The sequence below is a fragment of the Amphibalanus amphitrite genome, unplaced genomic scaffold, assembly GCF_019059575.1.
Source record: "Amphibalanus amphitrite isolate SeventyFive unplaced genomic scaffold, NRLGWU_Aamphi_draft 001022F_arrow, whole genome shotgun sequence".
Classification (NCBI taxonomy): Eukaryota; Metazoa; Arthropoda; class Thecostraca; order Balanomorpha; family Balanidae; genus Amphibalanus; species Amphibalanus amphitrite.
The window spans coordinates 24,254-50,541 of record NW_024882516.1 but is presented as its reverse complement, the minus strand read 5'-3'; the positions used below and the strand labels follow the sequence as shown (position 1 = coordinate 50,541).

The 26,288-nt window shown below is 46.9% G+C and overlaps 2 protein-coding genes across 2 annotated transcripts; both read left to right on the top strand.

The window, feature by feature from the left end:
* The first annotated feature begins 1,729 nt into the window (after nt 1-1,729).
* Nucleotides 1,730-2,962, top strand: LOC122369271 (techylectin-5B-like). The gene has a single exon (XM_043343883.1). The coding sequence runs from the start codon at nt 1,730-1,732 to the stop codon at nt 2,960-2,962; it is 1,233 nt and encodes a 410-aa protein (XP_043199818.1).
* A 12,970-nt stretch (nt 2,963-15,932) lies between these two features.
* Nucleotides 15,933-24,343, top strand: LOC122369270 (flocculation protein FLO11-like). Its single transcript, XM_043343882.1, has 2 exons — nt 15,933-15,976; nt 22,926-24,343. The coding sequence occupies exon 2, from the start codon at nt 22,946-22,948 to the stop codon at nt 24,341-24,343; it is 1,398 nt and encodes a 465-aa protein (XP_043199817.1). The 5' UTR covers nt 15,933-15,976; nt 22,926-22,945.
* Nucleotides 24,344-26,288: the final 1,945 nt, after the last annotated feature.

Genomic DNA, 26,288 nt, shown 5'->3' with positions numbered 1-26,288 from the left:
TTTTTCGCGAATAGCGGGAAAACCTACGCGCCGCGAAATTTGGTATGACTGTAACCTCATCAATTTTACACATGATGTGCAAGTTTGAACTTCCTATCTTTTAAGGTCAGGTCACCAGGTCACTTTGAATGACCCAACCTCAAGTCACTTTTTTGCAACTTTGTCACCGTGCCACAGCTACAGTAGATGTCGGAGGCCTTTGAAAGTCGCAGGATATTATTAGGTCATCAGTAGCTACAATTTGTATATCTCGGAATTTTGATATCGGTGACCTAAGGTCAGGTCAATTTCGCGACCTCCCCATTATAAGTCAATGGAGGAAAAATCAACTCCCTGTTTTTACCACTAAAACGGGTCGGAATGGCCCCATATATGTACTTTACATGACTTCATATACGATCAACCTTCACTACCTTGAGGTCTGTTTTGCTGTTGGGCAGCTGTGAGGTCATGTGACGTCATCAAAGGTCACCAAAGGTTTTTGGCCAATAACTCCGTACAGGAACAAGATACAGACGCGTGGATGGTCTCATTGTGTTCAGCTCGTCAAGACGCATCGAATGATATACATGATGACCTCGAGGTCACGTGACCTGAGGTCAACCTTTGACCTTGACCTTTCGAGGTCAACATATATACCATTCGATGTGGATTGACGAGAGGATCACGATGATGCCCTTAGTTTGTTCCTATCTTGACTAATTCGAAAGTTATTCGAGAAAAACTCTCCATATCTAGCGCCGCCATTTTGACTTTTTCGACTCCTGTGACGTCATCTTTGACCTGACCTGAAAATGACCTTAGTAAAATTGTAGATCTTGGCCGTGCGTATCCGATGCCGTTTACCGCTTGTCGCTATCTTGCTTCGTTCTCGAGATCTCAGGGGGGGGGCGGTCATCCGCCCCCCCCCCGTCGGTGCGAAGTTGGCGCAGACCCCCGTCGGTGCGCGGGAACAATTTGCTAATGAAACTATGAAAATCATAAAATCTATACAAAGATTGTGAATGGATAAGTAGGTACGTACATGTGTATAAGGTTTAATGGCAAAGTTAGTGGCAAATTTGTTGATTAAAGATGCACAACCGTTTTACTTTATTAGAAAAATGTGAAGGAAACCATCTCATCTGAAATGTGTCGGAGATCCTGGCCTTCATCACCAATTGGTCTTCCCACTTCAAAAATTCCAAACTGTGCTCGATTCTTATCACTATTTGTAAAACCTAGACAGCCTTTCTACTCCTATCGGTGGTTTGGCGAATCGTTGGTGGCTAAATTGTGCGACGTTCTACCCCGGAGGTTGCAACAGGGTAAACAAGAAATTTCCCAATGAATGCAATCACCGTCACTGTGTCATCCCAAGCAGATCCGTGTTTACTGATTTTGTATATACACAGGACCAATTAGTGGTGTATCATTGATAACGAAATTAGTGAAGCTCCGATAAGTATTAAAAACACCCAAGCACTTGGGCAACAGAGATAATTTTCCGATATTTGAGCAGCCACAGTGAGCGGAAATTCGTCGGAAAAACCATACCAAAGTTATGAGCTATGTCGCATCAAACTATGTCGTATACCATACTCCACGAATGTTTGGTATTTATCGTCATACGGCTCGGCTTTGGTTATTCATTTATAGGGCGCCGCTAGATCTGAACCGGCACTTCTAATACGGGGCTCGCAGACGACTGAGCGGTATTCGGCTAGCGAACCCAGTCTATTCAGTCAGGATGCGTCTGGTGCTGTGCTGGCTGCTGAGCTGCGCCGCTCTCCGTGCGGGCAACACACAGGCTCACGACATCCCTCTGGATTCTGGCATCGGCGCGGACTCGGAGCCCTCGGCTGGCGCGCTGTCGGACCGGCTACAGAGGATGGACGAGCGTCTGATCCAGCTGGCCGCCCGTCTGGAGTCGCTGACGCACACGGTGGACACACAGCTGGCGCAGCTGGATAACAGCGTGCTGCAGCTGTACAGGGAGCTGGGCAGCGGCCGGCTGACCGAGGCCGCCGCCGAGCTGCGCGGGGTGCTGCAGGAGGCCCGGGCGGCGCCCGCCGACCCGGAGCTGGTCAGCACCCTCAGCCAGGAGATCCGCCAGTCGGAGCAGCTGCTGCAGGCGCAGCTCAACGACACGCAGCAGCGGCTGGTGACGCTGCTGGAGGAGGGTCGGCCCGCCGCCGCCGCCGCCGCCTCCCCGGCCACCACGACCGTGATCGTGGAGCGGTGCAGCTTCCCGGACCAGTTCCAGCGGACGGACGAGTGGCGGCCGGCCGACTGCGCGGCCGTCCAGCAACGCCACCAGCGCAGCGGCGTCTACACCATCTACCCGCCTGTCTGCGGCAACGGCGGCGGCATCCGCGTCTACTGCGACATGGACACGGACGGCGGCGGCTGGACCGTGCTGCTGAGGCGCGCCGACCTCCCCGACCACCAGGACTTTGACCTCGGCTGGGACAGCTACAAGTGGGGCTTCGGCAACCTCAGCGCCGAGTTCTGGCTGGGCAACGAGTACATGAACCTGCTGACCAGCATGGATCAGATGCAGCTCCGTGTGGACCTGAAGGACTGGGAGAACAACTCTGTCTCGTCCACCTACACACCGTTCTCTGTGGGCTCCGAGCAGCAGAAGTACGTGCTGAAGGTCGGCAAGTACGAGGGCAAGACGGGCGACGCACTGACGTCGCTCAGCAATGGGGCCAAGTTCTCGACCAAGGATCAGGATAACGACACCTGGAGTAAGAAATGCGCTGTCGAGTACCAGAACGCGTGGTGGCACAAGAGCTGCATGCATACTACTCTGACAGGTCCGTACGTGCCGAAAACGATGAAGAAACACTGGATTGGAATTACTTGGCACCAGTGGAAGGGCAACAAGTACTCGTTGAAGCAGGCCGAACTGAAGATGCGGCCCGTCAACTATATGACCTGGTGTCATAAGCTTGCCAACGAGGGAGCCCGAGAGTAATTTCACCACAGCCAACTGGGAAATGGATTCAGGACAGACTTTTCATTTTCTTGTTCCCTTTCTCGCTGTTTTTTCATAAATCATTGTTTACTAAATTTAATTCGATCGAGCTAACTACCTGTTGCAAGAAGGTGAAAAATGTCTAGATTGTGAAATGTATATGTTTGGTTTATACAAAGCATAGATGGCATATTCTTGAGATGGTGGTTCCGGTTTCGAGTAGGTAAAGGTTTGACATATTTTTAGCTGTTATATGTCTTTCCATGTACATACCTATTTCCGCTGAGGCGATAATATATTGATGGCTACGTTTTTAGATATCTAAATAATATGCTGACTTGTATGATGTTAATGCACTTTGTCAATTTTATCTGAAAATATACTGAACTATGATCGTGGCTAACTGAGGCAATTCCTAACCCAAAATTTATTCCATTTGGACGCTTTGGACATCTGGATAGAGAATTGAGATACGGATACCTACAGTCTTGTCTTCTTACCAACAAACATTTTTATTGTAGCGACTTTGCATTATGTGACGGCACCCAACGCCACCGCAATATTACAGGATCAATATCACTAAATCTCAGGACACAATTGCAAATCATTTTGGCTCATACTAGAGCGCTTTCGCTGATTCTCCGCCACAATGGAGCGGAATCCACTGTCGTCACGTGTCCCGAATTCCGAGGGCTCATCGGCGCCACAAATTGCACGATGTGCATCCGTCCGAAAACGGTGGCACTGCGCGGGGACTCTGTTTTCCGCTCGATTCGCCACCGTTGACGGCACTGCGCCAGCCTTAATGCCGAGCTGATGCGATGTGACATACAAGATGCGGCACAGATGGACGAGGGTGGGTTGCCTTGTACGCCTTCTTCGTAAAAAACGTATGCAAGTCGTTAAGAAAACTCAAGCCGTTTGCCAACGGCATGGATTAAGTCACACCGTTAACCCTCGCCGGCACGGGGATGGATGGGGGGGTTGATGCTAGTAATAATTAAGTAAAGGACTTCATCGTAGTAAGCCCCTGACGATAAATTATGTTCAAACCAAGGCAGCTAGCGCATAAGAATAATCGCCCCAATCGGCGAAACAGGCAAAAGCAATACATATACGTTACCTACCATCACAAATTAGGAAATTGCAGATGCCGGCAAAACAGCATAGCAACATAAACATTTTTTTTGAAAATAAATTCAGTTCTAACCTTTTTAATTGGAAGGATTCACAAGAACAGAGCCCCTGCTAAGCAAAGCTTGTTGCATTGACCCTGCCCTCTACCCTCCGATCTCGCAATTCCGGTTCTATGGCAGAATTTAGAGTCAAAAGTTTAACGTGCGCACGTAGCCGCGCACGGTCGGTCCCCTCACTGATTTCGCCTGCTATTAGGGGCGCAGCCAAGGGAGGGGGGCACACTGGGCTTTAGCCCCTCCCAAGTCTATCAGGCGCCCTGGATGGCGCCTTCCACGATTATTTCGGGGCGCCAAAGGCGCCCCGAAATGATCGTGGATCGCCATCCGTATATCGCCTTCCTCACCTGTCCACGCCCTCCTCTTTAAGCAGTGCCCTCCTGACTTGTCAGCGCCCTTTTCACTCGTATAGTGCCCTCCTCATCGTATAGCATTATCATCACCACACGGCGTCCTCCTGACCTGCCGGCGCTCTCCCCACCATACAGCGCCCTGCTGACTTGTCGGCGCCCTCTTCACGTAGCGCCCTCCAGATCTGTTGCAGCCCTCATCACCGTGCAGTGCCCTCCTCACCTGTCGGCGCCCTCCTCGCCTGTCGGCGACATCTTCGCGTTCAGCGCCCTCCTGACCAGTCGGTGCCATCCGCAATGTATAGCGCCCTCATCACCATACAGCGCCCTTCTGACCTGCTGGTGCTCTCCTGACTATACGTCGTCCTCCTGACCTGTCAGCGCCCTTTTCACCGTAAAGCGCCATCCTGACCAGCGCCCTCCTCACATTACTCATGGCCGTGGTATTCACGATGCCGTAAAAATGAAAAGGGCAGGATGCATAGCCACCACAGCACAGCAGCTGTTTCCGCACTTTGCACGTCGGTTCTGACGAGGTCACAACTCACATCAATAACGACTCCCAGTTATGGCGTCGAATGAGGAACTTAATGATTGTAGGATGATTAATGAGACCCATCTACGAATTTAAAGATTTCGATACACATACACATGATAAAGTAAAAGTAATCTTGATATGATTGGCCAGTAACTGATGACTGAAAGGTAACGAATGTCGATGGTGTTCTAAGTGCATATAAGATCAAAAAGTCAGTGGAAAACGGAAAGATCCGATTGGGATCGAACCCAAACCCTCCCGAGCTATAGCCCGATGTTAAACCAACCCGACACGAAGTCACTGTCAAACCGTGGGCATAGTCGCTATGTGGTGAGCTATTTAACCAGCATGACATGATCATAATATGCTCCATTTAAACGTTTTCGTGTTGTATTAGCTCCGTTAAAGATGAATTCGGTGTTTGCTTGCTGGAAAAAAACACTTCAGGCCATCTGAGGTCAAATGAGCTCAAACTACGTTTTTGCTAATAAATTCGCACACAATGGGGCTAGAGCTTCAAAATGGTGTCAATGTGTTTCTTGTGACAAGCCGAATCGAATGATATGCGATATTATGTAGTTTGGTTAACCTGCACTTAATTAGTTAATTAAGTCCATTTGAAAATTACGAAAGTTTTTAGTCCACTTACGCTTGTAAAAAAAAACATACCATTCGATGCGCACGGACGTGCTGAGTTCACTGGTGCTTTTATTTTTGCTCTATCTTAATTAGACCAAAAGTTATAAGCGAAACACTTTTGACCTGTTTTAGCGAATTTTTTTTTTTACATTTGCACCTCCCAAAAAACCTGATTAATGACCTAGAGCAACCAAATTTGCACAGGGGTGAGATCTCCTATGGGCACATCTACCCTGTAACTTTGGCGTTTGTGAGTGCCATAGGAGCCAATCACCAGGGAGTCGTACCCCCCTCCCCCCCCCGTTGGCCGTCCGCGCTATGAAAAAGGCCCTGGCCTGGCGAGGGATAACAAACGTAGTATACCTAAACGTAAAGATAAGTAGTTCGGACGGACGGATGCACAGATGCTCACACTGGAAGATAAAAAAGGCGGTCTTGGGCGTTGCGGGTGCTGCGGGGGGGGGGGGGGGTGTACTCCAGGAAAGTCTCTCCAACTTCCAAAAAGTCGTCGGATTTCGATTCCTCACGCACTGATGTGCAGCTTAAAACAAAGTTTCCATCGCTTTGTTTTTAGTTTTCGTTTTTTTTCTCGAAAAAAACGCAAACATTCATCGATTTTGGATGCTGCTGGAGCATTTACTCCAAATGTACCGATCCATGAACATATGTACAGATGAATAATAATTCATGGATGCATACATGCATGCATGCTTACATATAGATTACTCGTAGATACGGGCATATTGAACGGTAAGACTATCGTATAAACGGACTTACACGCTCTGGGAATGGATAAGTCCAATTAAAAACTGATCAATCCGCCCGAACATCACACAGTACCTACCTGCACCTACATCCTACAACAAACAAGCAAGAGAGAATGTATTTGTTAGTCGACGAAGCAGGCCCGTTCATCATGCTCTCCTTCGTCCAATTACACGATGCTTTTTGAGCTGCTTGATTGAATGATATTTGCTATATCAAGTTAAGATCCCCGTTTCAGGCAGCGAAATTAATTTTAACTTCTACTTATGTTTGCGTCAAACATACTCTTATCTGTGTACAGTTATGCTTATTTTTAATTATTTTAAAATTATGCTTAATTTTATCACCAGGCGTAAAACCGCAATGAGCTGATACATCCTCACCTTGTTGGCTTTGGAAAAGCATGTGGATCCATCTAGGATCCCATTGTCGCAACTGAAAAAGATGATTTGTCACAACTAAATATTTTTCACATGAAAAATAGCGGTGGGAATCGAGATTGCATTTGACACCTGCAACAATGTGCGTAGTTCAATGCCAATTCAGTTTTTTTTTCGCCCTAGTTTCACTCCAAATCCTATAGAGGACGACTAAACTCACTTCAGATACGTTTCAGACACTCATCAGTTTTGAAAACTATGCAGCATATTTTTAGCATGTACATACTTACCTACAACTGTGTTTGACCATGTTACATGATGCCATAAGCGCAAGGAAGCAACTCAAGGGCAAAAGAGGCCTTCAATGCTTTTATTATTTACCTCTGCCTTAAATGATTTTTCAAGCGCGCGATGCATCCTCGTACGCAGTATCTACGGCTGTAATTTCTATCCAGGTTGCAGTTGGCGCCTGGACGAGGCAGCAGTAGCCGTCTGGTGGATGTGGTGACGTATTCCACGCTGGATCCGGGGGACAGCAACAATTTCGAGCCGAAGGCAGCCGCATCTGTCATAGAAAGGACATACCTATCAATTTTAAAATGACACCGTAATGTGGTACCTTCTGTTATCAAACTGTTATCTGGTAATGTAGCACTTATTCGCTGCAGAAGTCTATCGTAACAGTATGCATTAGAGGAGCCCTATACCTACCTATTACTAATTAGTTTTGTTGGTGATGCTGTTGATCGGTGCATTGTCTTTCCAAATTAGTGTTGGGTGCACTACAAAGTTTTGGTAGTTTTTTTACTCCATTCTTACAAAGTTAGACTTTTTGCTTACCCAGCAGGATAAAAGGAAAAGCTAGTTCAACATTTAAAAGTGGCATTCACCAGGAGTTACCTTTTCTATTAGAATCCCAGTCATAGACGAACACTCTTGCTAAGTGATTAGGTGGCGTTTCAGTCTCTATTTCCTTTGGTTGGACGAACGTCAGTCTCAGCCCATTTCGTCTTCCACTTCGTAAGTGTAGCACGTCCAGAAAGTATCGGGAGTCTCTCGCTAAAACAGCAGTCCGGCGCAGGGTAGGTATACGTGAATTCATGGCTGGGCTCTACTCAAGACAAACACTGTCTTTGTTTTAATGCATTTCATTTCATGACGCCGCAGCACTGAGCCCCCATGGCCTTCGGAAGGCTGAACTGGGCAGGGATGGCACGACGGTGAACTGATGGGAGGGAGATCATGGAGAGATCAGCCCAGGCCAACCCGTCACCAGGGGTCAGTCGCGTGCGGCGCTACACTGGCACTGCTCTACATGGTAATCCCGCGCATAATTACTTACCCTGCTAGTGTGTTCAGGCATCAGATGGCAGTCATAGACCATTAGCGATAAACTCGGAACACTGAGCAAAATCATGTGACTGCAAAGCTGAAGATTTTCATGCTTGACATTTTTCATTTGGTCCTTGTATGACCCCCGATGGTGAGTAACGGACTGTCGCAGTATACCACTTACCTACCCAGAGGGCGGGGTCGGTGCACCTGTTCTTGCCCAGGTTGTAGCTGCACCCCTTCAAAGTGTCTCCGAGTGAAGGTCTCCAGCTCTTGCTCACGTTTAAGCTCCTGTAAATTCAGTATGACCTGTTTCTGGCCTTAATAAATCCCGCTATCCTGAACTTTGCCCCTTTCCGGTCGAGGAGGCCTGGTTTTGGGTGAAGTTATTTACGAAAAGGATCTCTTCCCTGGGCCTTTGACCTGACATACGTACTTTTATATAGAAAACCCATGAAACCGGCGAGGTTTAAATTGCGACAATCCAAATGTATTTACACTTGCAGTGCAAGAGACAGTTTAACCCGATCCGTGCTGGGGGGAGGAGGGGGGGGGGGCTTTTCTTCCCCTCATCTTCTCGCAAATATCTCAAAACACCTGTTCATACATCTTCTCTGCACATGCTGTGAAAATTTCAGACGGAGGTCGTTCAAGGTCAGGTTACCAGGTCACGAGTGACGAGACTTAACCCCAGAAAAGGTTCCGGTGATCGCTGCAGCTACACCGAATATTGAATAATGAATCAATCGCTTTGAAACTTTCAGCGATTGATGTAACAGTATAAAATTTAATTTTCGGAACTTTGATATCTGCGACCTAAAGTCAGGTCAATTTTGTGAACTCTCCATTATAAGTAAATGGGAGAGTTGCATCAATTGAAATCAATTGAAATTGTGTGCAAATTGGCCCTGGTGGCGCAGTCGGTTAACCCTCGCCGTTGATGCAACCCCTAAGGTTTTTCGCGAATAACTTGCGCAAAAAGCGGCCAATAGCAACGACACCTCCAGTACCTACCCTCGAGTTGATCAATTTTACAACTACCCTAAAAATTTCATGGCCCTGACCCAAGTGACCTTTGACCTGTGACCTATTTCTCGAGGCCATGTTTGTCCGGAATCGCAATTCGGCCTACTTCGGCTCGCATAAGCCGCGCGTTTCCAAGCTTTTCGTGGTTTCAAACGTTCAAACATGTGAAACGATGTTGGTCCTATGCATTAGGGTGGGTGTCAAGGTCACCTGATGGTCAGATCATTGACCTTTGGTGACCTCGGCTCTTTTTTCGAGTTTTACGTGTTTCTATGTTAGTTTTTGGAGCTGAATTCGAATTTAGAAACCATTTGAACATTTACGAAGTAGTTTTGGTGACTTCGTAGCATATTTAAAAGCTGTCAGAGGCGGTTGACACGTATTACGAATACCCGTCACGACCCCTACTGGTTGACCTGACCTGACCTGACCCGACCTGGTCTAAATTCTTAAAGACATCATCTGTGATCAAAACTAACACGATATTCGTGATCGGCACTCCGAAAACCCCCAAAGCAGCCATACTTAACGACTTTTTAACAGGTCCCGATTTTCCCGACTTTTGGGCCATTGACCTGACCTGGAAGGTCAACCCATGACCTAGGACCTTAACCCGCGCCGGGCCGGTGCTCTGAGATTCCGCGCCGGGCCGGGGGGTGTCTGAACACCCCCCTTCTAACTCGGCTCCTGGGTCATGTAGCGACACGCGGTAAGCGGCAATCGAAAGAACGGCGTTTCAAATGTATTTTGGACGTCTGAAACGTCCAAAATAAGGACGAAAACACTTCGGTCATTTTTTGGGTCAGGTCAAAGGTCAGGTCACCAGAGGTCACCAAAGGTAAAATGTTGACTATTTCAACATTTTGGAAACTGCCAACGGCTATCTCGGGAACCGATAGAGCTATAGCGCCGCGGAAAAGCGCATTCGATAGCCCTTTTACAGATCTTTCTGAATAATGGCCTTAGATTTTACCTTAGGTCAACGGTTTAGCCTCCAGAGGAAAAAAAACTCCAAAAATAGCCTTTTTCGAAAAGCGTTTTTTTCGGCAATAACTTTTGACTCAAAAGAGCCATGACATTACTTATGCCAGCATCGTGTTCCTCTCGTCGAGACGCGTCGAATGAACTATAAGTTGACCTTGAAAGGTCAACTTGAAAATTTGACCTCAGGGCAAGGTCATGACCTGACCGGAAAAGGTCATGTTGCACATCAGTCGATCCGCAACGTTGAGCCGAACACAACTAAGGCGTTTTCAGCGCTTTTGCACGCCTCTGTCAGAAGTTATTATAGATTCTGTTCGTGACCTGAGATGACCTCGGGGACATAACGAGGGGTCACAGTTACCATTTATTTTCCGGTTCAGTGTGTCAATTTTACCTGCATCTCGATGTTTGAGAGTGTCTAGAATAGCGTTCGTGCAAAACAGGCGCTTTTCAATTTTCTCCCATCGACTTATAATGGAGAGGACGCAAAATTGACCTGACCTTAGGTCACCGATATCAAAATTCCGAGATATACATTTTATAGATAATGTTGCTGTAATCAATCGCTGAAAGTTGCAAGGCAATCGATCAATCGGTGTAGCTATGACGAGCATTCTTATTTTTTTCTGAGGTGAGGTCACTTTGCGTGACCTGGTGACCTGACCTAAGGCGACCTGGGTCTGAAATTTTCACAACATGTGCGGAAAAGATGCATGAACATGTGTGCCAAAAACAGCGGCGCTTGAGATAACTATCTGTGAAAAAACCACAGGGGGGTGTTCAAACACCACCCGGCCCGGCGCAGGTTAAAATTGGGTATCATTGGCTGTGTCTCGTCACGGGAAACACGCTCGTTTTTCCGCGAAGCTCTATTTCGATCAGGGGCCAAACGGCAAGGAGGGTCCAACCGACTCCCCCCCCCTACACGTTAGAAGCTGGCAAACGCCGCACACATGCGAGGTTTAAGGCGTCGACCCGCCGCGCCGGGCCGCGGTGCGGACGGTGCCGGGTTCCTGGTTCGCTTCCCGGTTCCGCCTGTTCTGCGGGCGTCGTCCCCGGCTGCGTCACCAGGTGTGGGGGTAGCCTGGGGGGTGGGGAATAGGATGACGAGGAGCAGGTGCTCTCTCCTATAATTGGGACATGAGCCCGTTGGAGAGAGGTCCGACTAAAGAAAAAACAATCGCGTCTTTTCGACGAACGTCGTTCTAAACACTCAAAAATCGGTTTTAGGCAAACATGACACATTGAATCGGAAAATTGCACCCGTGACCCCTCTGTGCCACTGAGGTCATCTCAGGTTATGAAAGGTCACTGACATTTTTTTTTACAATAACTTTTTATAGTGACATGCTAGAGCGATGAAAACGCCTCAGATGTGTTCAGCTCGACGATACGGATCGACTCATATTTCTGAAGGCCAAACTGTTGGCCCTAGCTTAAATATGAGAGCTTATGTCGGAAAGAATGTCAAAAGGGCTATGGAATATGTGCTTTTCTGCGACGCTGTAGCTCTATTGGTTCCCGAGTTAGGTATGCGTCAGTTTTTCGAAAAATGTTGAAATAGGCAAAAGTTGACCCTTGTTAACCTTTGGTGACCTGAACTGACCTTTCACTTTACCTTAAAAGTGACTGAATTTTTTATTTATTATTTTAATACTCTTTTAAACGCCGCTTACTGTGTGTCGCAGCGTGACCCAAAAGCCAATTTAGGCGGGAGAGGGGTGTCTTGAAAACGCCCTACCCCCAGCACGGGTTAAATGATGCCACTTTAAAACGAATTAAATTATTCATTCATGGCATTGTATCCATCCTTAGATTGAACCTCTTTCTAAAACAGGTAAACTTTTCCCGATTTTAAATCATACTAGTTATTTACTACTGTCTCTCTAGAAATACTCGTAACATATAGCTAGGACAACGAGAAAGGGCATTCGAAGTGATATGTCCTGGTGTATGACACCTCGGAGAGCAGCAGGCTGCTAAATGAACTCACGCGTTATAATGGTATCGCTCTAAGAGCGTGGACATGACACAGACTCTCAAGCTGTGGTTCTGAACCAGCCTGTGCCCTACGTTGGTCCAAGTCCTGTGCTTCTGGTATTTCCATAGAAGGCCGGACGCCTGAAAATGTACATGCCACTCTCAGTGCAGATAGTGTCATAGAATAATGGCACTGAATTGCTAGAATGTAATGAAAACTCATGCATGTCTGTTGTCGTCGTTGCAAAAATTATGTGATTGTTTCACGAAAGTTGGATTGAAACTGTTCATGTTTTTTCAATTTTCATAAGACGATGAGATTAATTGCAACATAATAAGGCACACTACTTTTGCCTTGCGTTATAAAAACATGGTAACGAGAAATATAATTGCAGGAGCTTACGGAAAACTTTCAAACTGAATTCCCGGTCACTTACTTCGACAATGAACCAAATGGTCAGAGCTGAGGCGATTGTAGCTCGCAGGTAGCCTCGGAAGGTGCACGTTGCCATCTGCGACTGGATTTGTAAGATAATTAATGAAAAAAAAAATCAACTGTATATTTATGTTATGCTGTCTAAGTCAGCCTGTCTTCGACGGGTCAGTTTGTATAAAATATATCAAAACGAAGATATTGGTCATATTAAGATACATATTAACATAATTTTTACACTTTCGCATGTAGCATCAACATAACATTTGCAATGTAACCATCGCAAAAGGCATGTTGCTTCAGAAGTTCCGATTGAACTTAATCGATTTTGATATTTGCTGTCAGGCTGGAATTTTTACATCAAGAGCTACAAAAATATGTTTATCAGTACACGTTTGTAACTAAGGAGAAATACATGTAAAACAAGACATTTCCTAGTGGTGTTTGATTCTATTTAGTGACGACCGATTGTAAGCACTAAGCGCCAGCTGGTCACTGCAAGCTTTTCAACCCACATGCACAGGAAACAGTCCTTCCGAATGAACAAATGAACAAAAAAAAAAGAACGAAATTATGACAATTTTCAGCCACGAGATCGCAGTGAATCGCTTTGTAACGACCACAGGGGCACGCTGCTTACCTACCCACCTAGAAAAGGCCCGCCAAGTTGCGCTGTAGACACTGACGGCTGGGTGACGCACCTGCTGGACGACCTGTCGACAACTGGGCCCAAGGAGCCTGAAGGTCCGCCTCCGCTTTCTCGTGTACGGGTCGCTGTTCGTGTTTGATCAGCACTGTAGCGAGTGAGAAACGAATGGCATTGCCTCCCTGAGTTTACCCATAATTGATTATGGGGCGGCGTTCTACAGACGATGTGGCATGGCAAACAAAGTAGTGTATTTTATGTAGACCTCTCAGCAATGACTTTGTGCGCAAATCGGCCTTTGGCACAGGCGGGCGAACCTTCAATATGGTCCACAAAGGACCAATGAAACGCAAAATGAAGTGTGAAAACACATTCGCTGAGTCGACAGGAACATTGTGCGTCATTTTATGATCAACGAATATGTATAAATACAAGGGGATAGTAATTTAGCGTGTCGCCGATACTCGCCTCTTATGTCATCGAGGCAATAAAAATAAATTATTGCTGTTGAAAATTTTTGGAAATTGTATTGTGCCCATAAAATGTTTGCTTTTCAAACATATAAATTGTCTATACTCTATGATAACAATTAGTGCACATTATAGGTAATATGGTTCCTTGTGCTCACCCTCAGGCCGTAGTACATAATTAAACTATTGTTGTTTCATGCTACATGTTTGTATGTTTGCTATCATTGTAAATAATTAAAATATTATTACACGCTGCTTCAAAATGTCCTGAAATATCATTGGTTTCTTTGACAAATCATGAGCTAATGAGACTCAAAAAGTAGGCAGTGCTGGTAATAACTCAGTGTAATTAAATCGCTCAATGAATAAATAGTCGATGAGCACAATGCATGCAGGCTTCTCAGCAAGATAAGTGAAAATGCATTCCTCTGACTTAACCCATTAATGCCGCTTGGGTCATATATGACCCAAACGCAACATCTTAACATTTTTTCTAAATGAAGGCAAGTGGCACTTTGAGGAACTTGTGCGTGTGTTTTGTTGGATTTGTGGGTTCAGCGACGAGCGTCGGAGCCGCATAAAACTCGTGTGAGCTCGTCCACTGAAGTTTCTGGAGCCAAAGACGACGGGGCTGCACAGCCGCCGGTCACTGGCAATGGCGTGCCGTCCCAAAAAGTAATATTATGTTATGTTTGCACTTTACTATCTATTGAATGATCGTCCACCTGGCATCTAAATTTGTCTGAAAAAGGCATGATGTATATTTTTGCCTTTCTTGTCGCCATCGGATAACTTTTTTCCTCGATAAATATCCTTGGGTCATAAATGACCCAGCCGGCAATAGTGTTGTCAATTTTCTCGTATGTTGAATACAAGGGAAGCAATTGATGATTATACGATTATTTATTTCTGGGGGTTGTGATAAGATCACAGTGGCGGATCCAAATGAGGGGGTCATATGGGTCACTCATGACCTCCCCTGGGACCCGGGGGCACCACCGACCTATCAGGGGCACCACAGGCCTAGTGTTGCGATGTTGGGATATCATGAGCGGACCGGTTGTCCGGGGCTGTGACGCGGGGCGGGCCGGCGACTCGGCCGGCCGAGGGGCACCACGGGCCTGTCAGGGGTACCACAGGCTTGTTAGGGGCACCACAGGCCTGCAGGAGCACCATCGGCCTAGCAAGAGCACCACAGGTCTGTCAGGGGGCACCACAGACCTGCTAGGGGCACCAGCCAGAGGCCTGCCAGGGGCACCATCGACCTCACAGGGGCACCACCAGCCTCGCACGTGCACCTTGGGCTTGTAAAGGGCTCCACGAGCCTGTCGGGAGCACTTCAGGCTTGTCAGGGGCACCACAGTCCTGCCAGGATCCAGGGGCACCAGCGGCCTAGCAGGAGCACCACAGGCCCGCCAGGGGCACCACAGGCCTGCCAGGGGCACCACAAACCTAGCAATGGCACCACAGACCTGTCAGGGGCTCCACAAGCCTGTCAGGGGCACCTCAGGCTTGTCAGGGCCCAGGGCACCACAGTCCTTCCAGGTGTCACAGGCCCGTCAGGCCTATGGTGTCCCCTCAGGAGCACCAGAGGCCTAACAGGGGCACCACAGGCCTGCCAGCGGCACCAACGGCCTCGCCAATGAGATGTTGCAAAGCATTGCAATGCAGTGCCTCTTAATATTGTTTGGCTGAGACCGCTATACAGTATACACAATAAGGTATCTAGCTATATCGGTTTTCGTGATAACTCCTTATTTGTGACTATGCCAATGCCGGTTGGGTCATTTATGACCCATACTTATAACTTGAGAACCGATGGAACAATTTTTTTAAGCTTGCACAGTTTTCTTACTGGGACCCGTGTGGCTAACATTTGTTAAGGACAACTAAGGAATCAAAAAATAAAAATTCCGGCATTAATGGGTTAACTCTAAGAGATCATAACTCTCAGATGACCTCACGTCACACCCCACACAGTGCAAGTTGCTGACGATCATGTTTGAAGACTTTGACAAGTTTCAACAAATCATTTCTTGCGAGAAGCAAGCAGTAAGGGGACAGGCATGCAACCGGCCCGAGCCTGCGTTCGGCAGTCCGCAGAGCTCTCCCGGACCGGCGCCGGCGCCCGCCGCAGGCCCTCTCCCGCTCTGCCGGCTCTCCTCTCCCGCTCTGCCGGCTCTCCTCTCCCGCTCTGTCGCCGGTCGTCGCTGCCGACGCTCTCCAGTGTCCTGGCAACGTCGGTGCCGACGGGAGGCCGCGCCGCCGCTCCTCTCCGGTGAGTGTGAGGCCGTCTCTGACGGCGCCAGACCGAGAGACGCTCTTTGTCCTGGGTCGGTGTGAGGCATGTCCTGTTGGCTAACGTGCCCGGCTGGACCATAAAGGGCCGAGCTAGTGCGGCTCAACTGTGTTTGTGTGTGTGTTTTTTATATGGGCGGGGTTGTTTTGGTTCGTGGCATGTCACGGTAGAATATTATCTTAGACCATGACGATAAGTGTTTTTCGTTAATGGTTTTTGTTGACGCTGTCCTTTTTTATCTTCTATGCATATTGAATTCTAACATTAGGAGCACTAGATAATGCCAGCTTTCACATTGCCTTATTACAAAGTTATTACAGTTAATACCGATTCAGCGACTTAACCCGCGCCCCGTAGGGCTACCGGCGGACCCTACCACCCGTAGGGGGGGGGGGGGCCGTTTCGGCCCCCCCCTAAGATCTCGGAAAGTTACCGGCCGATTTTCAAAATTCAAACGGCGTTCGATAGCCCCACCTGGGAACTACCTTGTGACCAAATTTCATTGACCTAGGTCAAACCGATGACGTCACAGGTCAGGTCAAAGGTCAGATTTTCACCGTTCACAGGCAATTCAAGCAATGTGCTGTGAAAGCGAGTAAATTGGTAATTTATTGAAAACCATCGATGGTACATTGTTCGTCAAACACATACTTTGCTATCTGAGGTCACTGATACCAGGTCAGGTCACAGCGAGGTCAGGTCACCGGGGGTCACAATATGAATGTGTCGTGTGATACATGTTTTATGGTCCATTTTACATGACAAATGCGATTATGTGGGTTAGGCAGCCTTTGGGGCCAGCCTAGGTCACGTTTTGGTGAAGGTCAGGTCAAGGTCAGGTCAAATTAGGTCAAATTTCAAAGTTGATATTTTTGCATAAAATGGGTATCGATTCGATGCAGCTCGTCACGGGGAGTCTAATGGTGGTCTTCGTTTTGCTCTACGAGTTCTAGAATTGCCAAAAATTGAGTTAGAAAATTTGACGTCATCATTTTTGAACAGTTTTTTCGCTATAACTTGGCCAAAAAACGAGGTATCGATCTGAAATTTGGTATGTAGATAGAAGACGGTAGGCACTATCACATATATTCCGGTTTTTTTTCGAAACTCAAAAAACTTTTTGGATTTTTTGGAGAATATATCCAGAAAAATGCTTTTTTGATTTTTGGGGGTCAAAACTCAAAAATTTCAAAAATTCGAGATAGCAGTTTTGTAGCCCTGTCAATTCTACACCTTTTATGTCTTGATCATTTTTCTGTATCTTCAAAGCTGTAGTCCTGACAGGTCTACTCGCGAAGGTCTTTTTTCGGTCGAAAATGACAGAACATGACGTCACTCTGACGTCATTTGTGGCCAACCTATCATAGCCTCTGGAAAAATTTTTGGTCACAATGTGTAAAATTGATGCCCGGAGGGGTCCTGAAAGTTTGGTGGCGATATCTCCAGCCGTTTAGGAGATATCGACCGAAAAGGACAGGGGGGGGCCGTTTCGGCCCCCCCCCCTACGGGGCGCGGGTTAAAAAATGACGCTACCAACTGTCAACTGGCCGTATGATGCTTCGACTGATACCCATGCTAGTGTTTGTGTGTGTGTGTGGGGGGGGGGCATGCTCTATCCTCATTTTATTTGTCGGCAGCTAAAACTAGCAACACGGCATCTTCATTCTTTCGTGATAAAAGTACTTTAAACGACTGAAATGGTCTCCGCCTTTTGGCTGAATTCAACATATGGCATCAATAGAGATGACAGTATTCAAGCTACGGTTTGATACGATATGATAAAAAGCATATTCAACATTTGTCATCGGTAGGTATACAGTTATCCCAAAAAGATTGCATGCCAATACTGATTGTGAACATTCCGCAACCCCGATGGCACAGAGAGCGGCCTGCACTAACTGAGCTACTGGCTGCACGTTCCAGATTATTGCTGGGTTTTGATTACCAATAGTTCGGACGAGTTCTTCACAAGAAATATAATGAGCAATAGGTATATCAAAAGGTCAAAGCTGTCCTAGATAGGCGATCGTCTTTATCGTTTGTGTCTGGCTTTGGGAAGCGTACTGTATGTACATTTAAGAGATACAACCATTGGCAGTGGTTGCTTTGTCACTCGAAATCTCCTTTGAGAGAGTTGGAGGACTGTGGTCACATGATTCTCTGATGAGGTGCCTAATGGAGCTGAGGTGGATCAACAAATGAGCTGATCCACCCCGTTTTGAAACAAGCTTACGAGTAAAAACTGTTATCGTGTCCCACATGATAATTGTAAATCTAAACGAAGAAAACAAGGCACATTTCTGCTAAGTTAAAAGTCAGCGTAAAAGTTTAAACAAGCAGCTAAAAACAGGAAAAAACTATGGCCATTGCTCCACAACGACATAGTCCGTAATCGTAAAACGCGCAGAATATCGATCCGCAGTTCTGTAAGAAAACAAGCCTGACCAAATTGAGCTGGTTTAGGATGAAGGCGGCCTCTTCTGAAATCTCTTTGGTAAAATGTTCAGCGAAACTGCCACATTTATTTTCACGACACCAAGAACAAGGTAGTTTGGAGTTATTTATCGTCTCATTCGAGGGATCCGATTCTTTATGGCTGTGTTTGTTGTCCGATACACACCCTTCAGCACAATCTAGCGGGCTTGGGAAGAGATAGAAGCTGCTGCCCTTTGAACTAACTCTGAACGCCGGCTATTTCACGTTATCATTTATGTATCTTATTATATAATATATATATATTATTAGGTACGCTTATTCACTCCATGCCATGCTTTTCAAAACGTTTGAATCATTGCTTTAATTTTCATGATATGCTATGCCAGCTGTGATTAGCTGGCTATTCCTATCCAACAGTTAAGGAGAGGCAAATTTTGTCACTTGCCAATTCAATTTACATCTTCTTTTTATGCAAGGGTTGAGATGGACGGTTATCGAATGAACTCGATATGGAATATGTAAAAGCAGCGATACCAGCAATACTGAAGCTGCAACTGAAGATGAAACCCTGGGTTTTTTGCTATCTGCGAAGGCATGTAAGGGACTTGTGATAGGAAAATAAATGTGATGGACATCCTCTCGTGGCCTCGTCATAGGCTCCCGTCATGTCTATTTCGTCAGGTTAAATTGTTAAATCTTCAATAACTCTCCAGTAGCTTTAATTATCAATATGCCAGCGCATAACTAAATTAAACGTCAAGTCCCTGGTCGGCTGTCGCACTGGTAATGCGTCGGATCACTCCTAACCCTCGCCCCGTTGGGGGGAGGGCCATTTTGGCCCCCCCCCTGTGGTTTTTCCTGAATAGCAAGAAAATGGCGGCGCGCAGCGCCGCCAAATTTTCAGTACCTTTCCGGGCATCAATTTGACACCTTCACACCAAATTTCAAGTCTTAGGTCACCTTAGGTCAGGAGTTATTGAGGTCAAACTGAGGTCATGTTCGAGCAAAAATGAGCAAAAAACATGCAATCTTGAAACGCTCACCAAATCTACAGTTATCAAGCAATTTCAAAGTTCTTTATATGGTCTAATAGACAAAAAGCGGCGCTACAAAACTGCTATCTCGGATTTTCAAAATTTTGGGTTTTTGACCCAAAAAAATTCAAAAAATTGATTTTTTTAGAAAAACTAAAAAAAAATCCAAAATTTTTCCGAATTTCGAAAAAACCGGAATATATGTGATAGTCCCTGCGCTCTTCTATATACATACCAAATTTCAGATCGATATCTCGTTTTTTGGCTAAGTTATAGCGAAAACTGTTCAAAAATGATGACGTCAAAATTTTGAACTCAATTTTTAGCGATTCTAGACCTCGTACGGCAAAACAAAGACCACCATTGAACTCCCCGTGACGAGCTGCATCGATTCGATACCCATTTTATGCAAAAATATCAACTTTAAAATTTGACCTTTTTTGACCTGACCTTGACCTGACCTTGACCTGACCTTGACCAAAACGTGACCTAAGCTGGCCCCAAAGGCTGCCTGACCCACATAATCGCATTTGTCATGTAAAATGGACCATAAAACATGTATCACACGACACTTTCATATTGTGACCCCCCAGTGACCTGACCTCAGTGACCTGACCTGGTATCAGTGACCTCAACTAGCAAAATATGTGTTTGAAGAACATTTCCCCATCGATGATTTTCAATGAAATGCATTTTACTCGATTTTACAACGCATTTCTTGAGATGCCTGTAAACGGTGAAAATTGGACCTTTGACCTGACCTGTGACGTCATCGGTTTGACCTAGGTCAATAAAATTGGGTCACAAGGTAGTTCCCTGATAGGGCTATCCAACACCGTTTGCCGCTTGTCGCTACGTTGCGTGGTTCTCGAGATCTTAGGGGGGGGGGCAAAATGCCCCCCCCCCCCCAACGGGGCGCGTTGCTCGGCAGAGCCCAACGGGGCGCGGGCTAAAACAAAAGCACAATGCCGCTGGTGCTAGCACGGCTTTTTGCTGCTACTTCTGAACACTTTTTGACCACGTGAGGGTTCAGTTATTCTGAGCGTTCAATATTCTGAGAGTTCAGTTTGTAAATGTTTCCATGGAAACCGTAATCGTTAGTAAAACCATCGGCCGACGGTATTGTGGCACCGAACAGGGCCGGGCCGATAGCGGTGGCACTGCATGGATAGACTGTACCGCCTGACACGAGTGTACGCCGGCACAGCCTACCCAGTACCCACGTATAGCCGCTTGGAGCTGAAACAGAAACACTAATGTCTCCTGACGACTGACGTGAACTTTGATTACCATTGGTTAGATACAGTTTTAAACGAAAATAATGTTAACCTTTTTCATTCCATGTTTAATAAAAAACAGTTCAAAAACATAAAAACGCAAAGATCACAATTAGTTCTATGATAGCAACAGCAAACCGTAAATGCCTGAGTAAGGCAGAGATCGTTGACGCAAACAAGCGAACTTTGGCTGGAGACAAACCATTCACAGGGTGTCTATAGCAATGTCTGACTGAGTTAGTGTTGGGGAATGATAGCCGCCACAGTCTGACATTCACCACATCAAAGCTGACGTGGGTAAAGCCAACATCCAACCAAATAGTATAGATTGAATTGAGCTAAGTTTAGTGTAATGTTGTGATAAGTCACCTTTTACCAAAGGTCAGCAGTGTTTCCAAAACACTTCATTGCCCACTTAAAGGGACCCTCCCACCTTCAAAAAAGTTAATGAATTGGCATGAAAGTGATGTCGCTCGGTTCAGAAAGAGCAAAAATGAATATCTACCAAATTTCATCGAAAAATATTCACCGGTTTTCAAGATATTAGACTTTTACTTTTGTTTACTTTTTTGGGATCTCCGCTGTTCCTAGCGACATTATTTGAAAGTGCGGCATTTGTTGCGCGCAAAGCAGCATATACCACCGCGTGCTGCCAAACGTTTTAGTAAAAGATTTAAAAATCGTTAGATCTCCGCTGACGTCACAAATTCTAAGGGGGCATACCAATGCATTAGCCCCTTAGAATCCGAAAACTGCAAGTTTGAAATTCCATATCTCCGAATTAAAGCATTTTTCGATGTTGTGAATGCCCAAACCGGTATTTTCAGGCCATGGCCACCAATTTGGCTATCTCAACTCAAAACTAATGTTAAGGTGGGAGGGTCCCTTTAACCCGCGCCCAGCTGGGGGTCCTGGATTTCCACGCCCTGCTGGGGGGGGGGGGGGGGTGTTTGAACACCCCCCTTGTAACTCGGCTCCTGGGCCACGTAGCGATACGCGGAAGGCGGCGTTCGAAAGAGCGTAAAAAATAATGACGAAATCACTTCGGTCAATTTTTTGCTCAGGTCAAAGGTCAGGTCACCAGAGGTCATTGAAGGCAAAATTTCGCCGATTTCCAGGTCGAATGTCGAAAATTTCCAAGAAGCCAACGCATAACTCGGGAACCAATAGAGCTACAGCGCCGCGGAAAAGCGCATTCGATAGCCCTATTACCGCCCTTTCTGAGTAATCCTCTCAGATTTGACCTACCGTCAACGGTTTTGCCTGCAGGGGGCAAAAACTGCAAAAATAGCCGATTTTTTCGCAAACAGTTTTTCTGCAATAACTTTTGACCCAAGCCTTGTACGAGCTTACTTTTACCAGCATCGTGTTCCTCTCGTCAAGACGCATCGAATGAACTATAACTTGACCTTGAAAGGTCAACTTGAAAATTTGACCTCAGGTCAAGGTCATGACCTGACCGGAAAGGGTCATGTTGCATATCAGTCGATCCGTATCGTCTAGCTGAACACATCTAAGGCGTTTTCATCGCTTTAGCATGCCTCTATCAAAAGTTATTTGCGAAAAACTGTTAGATACCATTCGTGACCTAAGATGACCCCAGGGCATAAACAAGGGTCACGGACACCATTTTCATGTTCAGTGTGTCTAAACCACTTGTAATTCGGTGTTTGGGAGTGTTTATAATGTCTTTCGTCCAAAAGAGGCGCATTTTAATTTTCTCCCATTGACTTATAATGGGGAGGTCGCAAAATTGACCTGACCTTAGGTCATCGATATCAAAATTCTGAGATATACATTTTGTACATGCTATTGCTCTTAGCAATCGCTGAAAGTTTCAAAGCGATCAGTCACTCGGTGTAGCTATGACAGACATTGAAACTTTTTATGAGGTGAGGTCACTTCAAGTGACCTGGTGACCTGACCTTGAATGACCTTGGTCTGAAATTTTCACAACATGTGTAGAATTGATGTATGATAAGGTGTACCAAAAACGGCGGCGCGGAGCGCCGCCGTTTTTGAGATATTCGCGAAAAACCACAAGGGGGGGTGTTCAAACACCCCCCCAGCAGGGCGCGGGTTAACCTTATCTGCGTCTTTCTGCCAAGATCAAAACAAACAGGGGTATTCCCACTCTGTATATGACAAGCATTCACTCTGTCCTCCTGGTCTACTCCGCAGGTGATCGCCAACCAGTCAGCATGTCGTGGCCGGTTCTGTTGCTCCTCCTGCTCGTCTCCGAATCCCTCTCTCTTCCCCCGGCTCTTTCCAAAGATCCGAACATCGCCAGTGGGTCCGCTGACGGGCCGGCGGCGGCATTCACCTCCGGAGACCCGCCACATTCGCCGAGAAGTGGAACTACGCGGGTGACCGCTGAACCGCCGGACGTGTCAGTCGTGTCCCCGGTGACACACGGTGACACTGACACAGTGGTGTCAGAGCTGACACCCGCAGCTGACCCCGCTCACACGTCGGTCTCTGGACCACGCGCCGAAAGACCGGCTGCGTCTGAGTTGCTCGAGAAACGGCTCAGATCTTTGGGAAGTACCACCATCGCCGAACCCGAGGCTGCCAAGTCTGAAGGAAGTCTGTCTCCGGTTCAAGCCATGCCGGGCACAGAGATAAGCCCACGAGAGAAAGGGCCGGAATCTAGCGTCCCAAATGACCCCGCAGTTCAGCGGAGTGGTCCAATTGATGTGAGAGCGCGTCTCGACAACGGCCTTCCCATTTCCAGCACATCTGTCGCTTCAGAATCTCTACCATCAGCCCAGTGGGTACGTGACCCAACACAGGGCACATCAACCGCAGCCACGCGGTCCTATTTTAAACGAAGCACTCAAACATCACAAAATGTTGAAACTGGCTCATCAACAACCACTCCACAGCTCTCTAACATCAGAGAAGCTTTAACAACTAAATTACCGAGCTCGGAGACACGGTCGACAGATGCACAAACCCAATCTGGGACAGAAGACAGCACATCTAGCACGAACTCAAATGCCGTGTTTCTAACCACCCTCAGTTCAGCCCGACCCGTTCTGCCTCCTCCACCGGATCACTCCCCGTCTTCTACAGCCAGTCCTCGTGTGACAACAACTACAGTTCCTACCGCCTCAGCACTGCAAACACAGACACCTACCAAGGCTCTTCCACCGTCATATTCCCACCCCATTCCTTCACCAGGGCTGATTCATCTGTCATCACCTCCCGTCTCTTCCCCTAGTCCGGTGCAACAGCTTCCCTTCCCGAAGCCCTCTTCACTTCCAGCCGTTTCTGGGGACGAAGGAACCTCATCAGTGGCCACATCCGGAGAAGAATCCACATCTTTTCCAGCTACATTCCCTGGACCAGTCACAGACTCCCTGGCTACTTCCCAAGAAACAGACCCATCCTCTCCGGCTATCTCCCTCGAAACAGCCACGTCCGTTCCCTCCAGCTCCCCGGAAGCTGTCTCACCCACCGATGCGCCCACACGGAAGCCGATATCGGGCTCCGCGGCTCATCCAGACGTCAGCTGCACACCTGGGCCCGGTCCTGAGGTGCAGCGCTGGCGTCCCGGCACAGACATCCAGATCAACTTTCCACTCACGGTGAGTTGATCGATTCTCAGCGCAGTGGGTCTGCGTTATATGGTGTGCATGTGAGACCAATATGGTGTGTTGTGTATGTTCTTCCATAACACCACCTGTTCGTGTGGCCCATTTAGGGGACGGCACAGTGCAAAACAACAAATCACTCTTCGAATTCTATTTTGAATTATGTTTGCAAGGAAGTGTGCTGACTTTTTATAATTATCACATTTCACTTCGTTAAGTTTTATCGTTTCGGAACTTTACCATATCAAGAAATGAGCATTTTGTTGCGTCTTATAAATGTTTTTAACAGTAGCCTGGATCCTATGCGAACTAGTCGGATGATGGCGAATTTGTTGTCCTATGTAAAGTTTTGGGAAATGAAGTTGCCCAGTTGTATTCAAGTAACGTACGTTATTATTGTGCAAGTGTATTACATAATTCGTGTATCATTGTATATTCTCGTGCGATATAACACTATTAATAGTGCCCACCAAAATAATTTTTAGGCATTGACTATTTAATGGTCTTCCGATCGAGTTCACTGCTTGAAGCATAATAAATCTTTTTAATATCGCTCGCACTATCTGCATCATTACTCACGGCGTGCCCAAATTTGTGATGTCGACGAGGGCTGCTTTAATTTCTCTTTAAGATCGACACAATGCCTGGTGCCAACACTGCAGTGGCGGATCCTGGGGGGGGTCCACGGGGTCATGACCCCCCCCAAAAGGTCTGAGAGGGTCATTTGACCCCCCCCAAAAGCCGAAGACCTAAATGCGCTATAGACGCCGTCTTGCATGCTCAAAATCACATGTCAAACACTTCTGAGCTAATACCTTTGTTTTTCTGGATCGTGTTGCGTGAAAAGGCGTATTGAAGGCCAGAATCTTACTCATTTTTGTCTCAACCGTGCGAGCACCAGGGGATGATCCAGGAAAACTCCAAGGGGATGGTCATGAATTTAATTCGTGGTGCCCCTACCTATACGCAAAATTAAAAACTCAACGGATTTCGGCCACTTAATTTTGGTGATGTCCTATTTCCATTTTTTTATTTTGTTTGTTTTATTTTTAGTGCCCCTGGGCCCTGGCAGGTCAAAATCACGTCGGAGGCGAAAGAAATTCACGGGAATCCCAAAAATCACGTCAGGACATTCAGGGCACTCTGACCAGCCTGACAGCTAGGGCCCTTCTTACTTCCTGGGGCCTCCAGTGAATAACCGCTAGTGTCTGTGTCGGCCCCTCTGACTCCTCAGTAGGTAGGAGGCCCTCTGTAGAGGAGACCCTCTGTGGAAAGGAGACCGCCTGAATGCAGAAGGCCCTCTGAAGAGAGGAGACCCGCTGTAGATAGAAGGCCCTCTGAAGAAAGGAGGCTCTCTGTAGAGAAGAGGCCCTCTGAAGAGAGGAAGCCCTTTGCAGAGATGAGGTCCTCTGGCTCTTTGAAGAGAGGAGGTCCTCTGTAAAGGAGGCCCTCTGAAAGGGAGAGACCCTCAGTAGAGAGGAAGCCCTCTGTAGAGAGGAAGCCTTCTGTAGTTAAGAGGCCCTGTGAAAAGAGGAGGCCCGCAGTAGAGATCGGTGGTCCTCTGTAGAGAGGAGACCCCCTCTGTGTTTTGACAAATGTTTTTGCAAATTTTTCGCGGCGCTTCGCGCCGCCGATTCATGTACATACGTACAGGTCAATATGAAATCGTGACTGTAATTACATAAACCAACCGTGTCAAATTGAATCAGAATTCATATGTGTACTGTGAAGAAACTCCGGCTTGTACTGCCATGCTAAAAGGGTGGTAAAATTTGTGTTTTGGAGCGGAGCTGTGTTTTGACACATTCTTTTGCAAATGTTCTCGGCGCTTCGCGCCGCCGATTTATACACCAATCAATAAGAGAGATCGTGACTGTAATAACACCAACCGTGTCAAATTGAATCGGAATTCATATGTGCACTGTGAAGGAACTCCGGCTTGTACTAG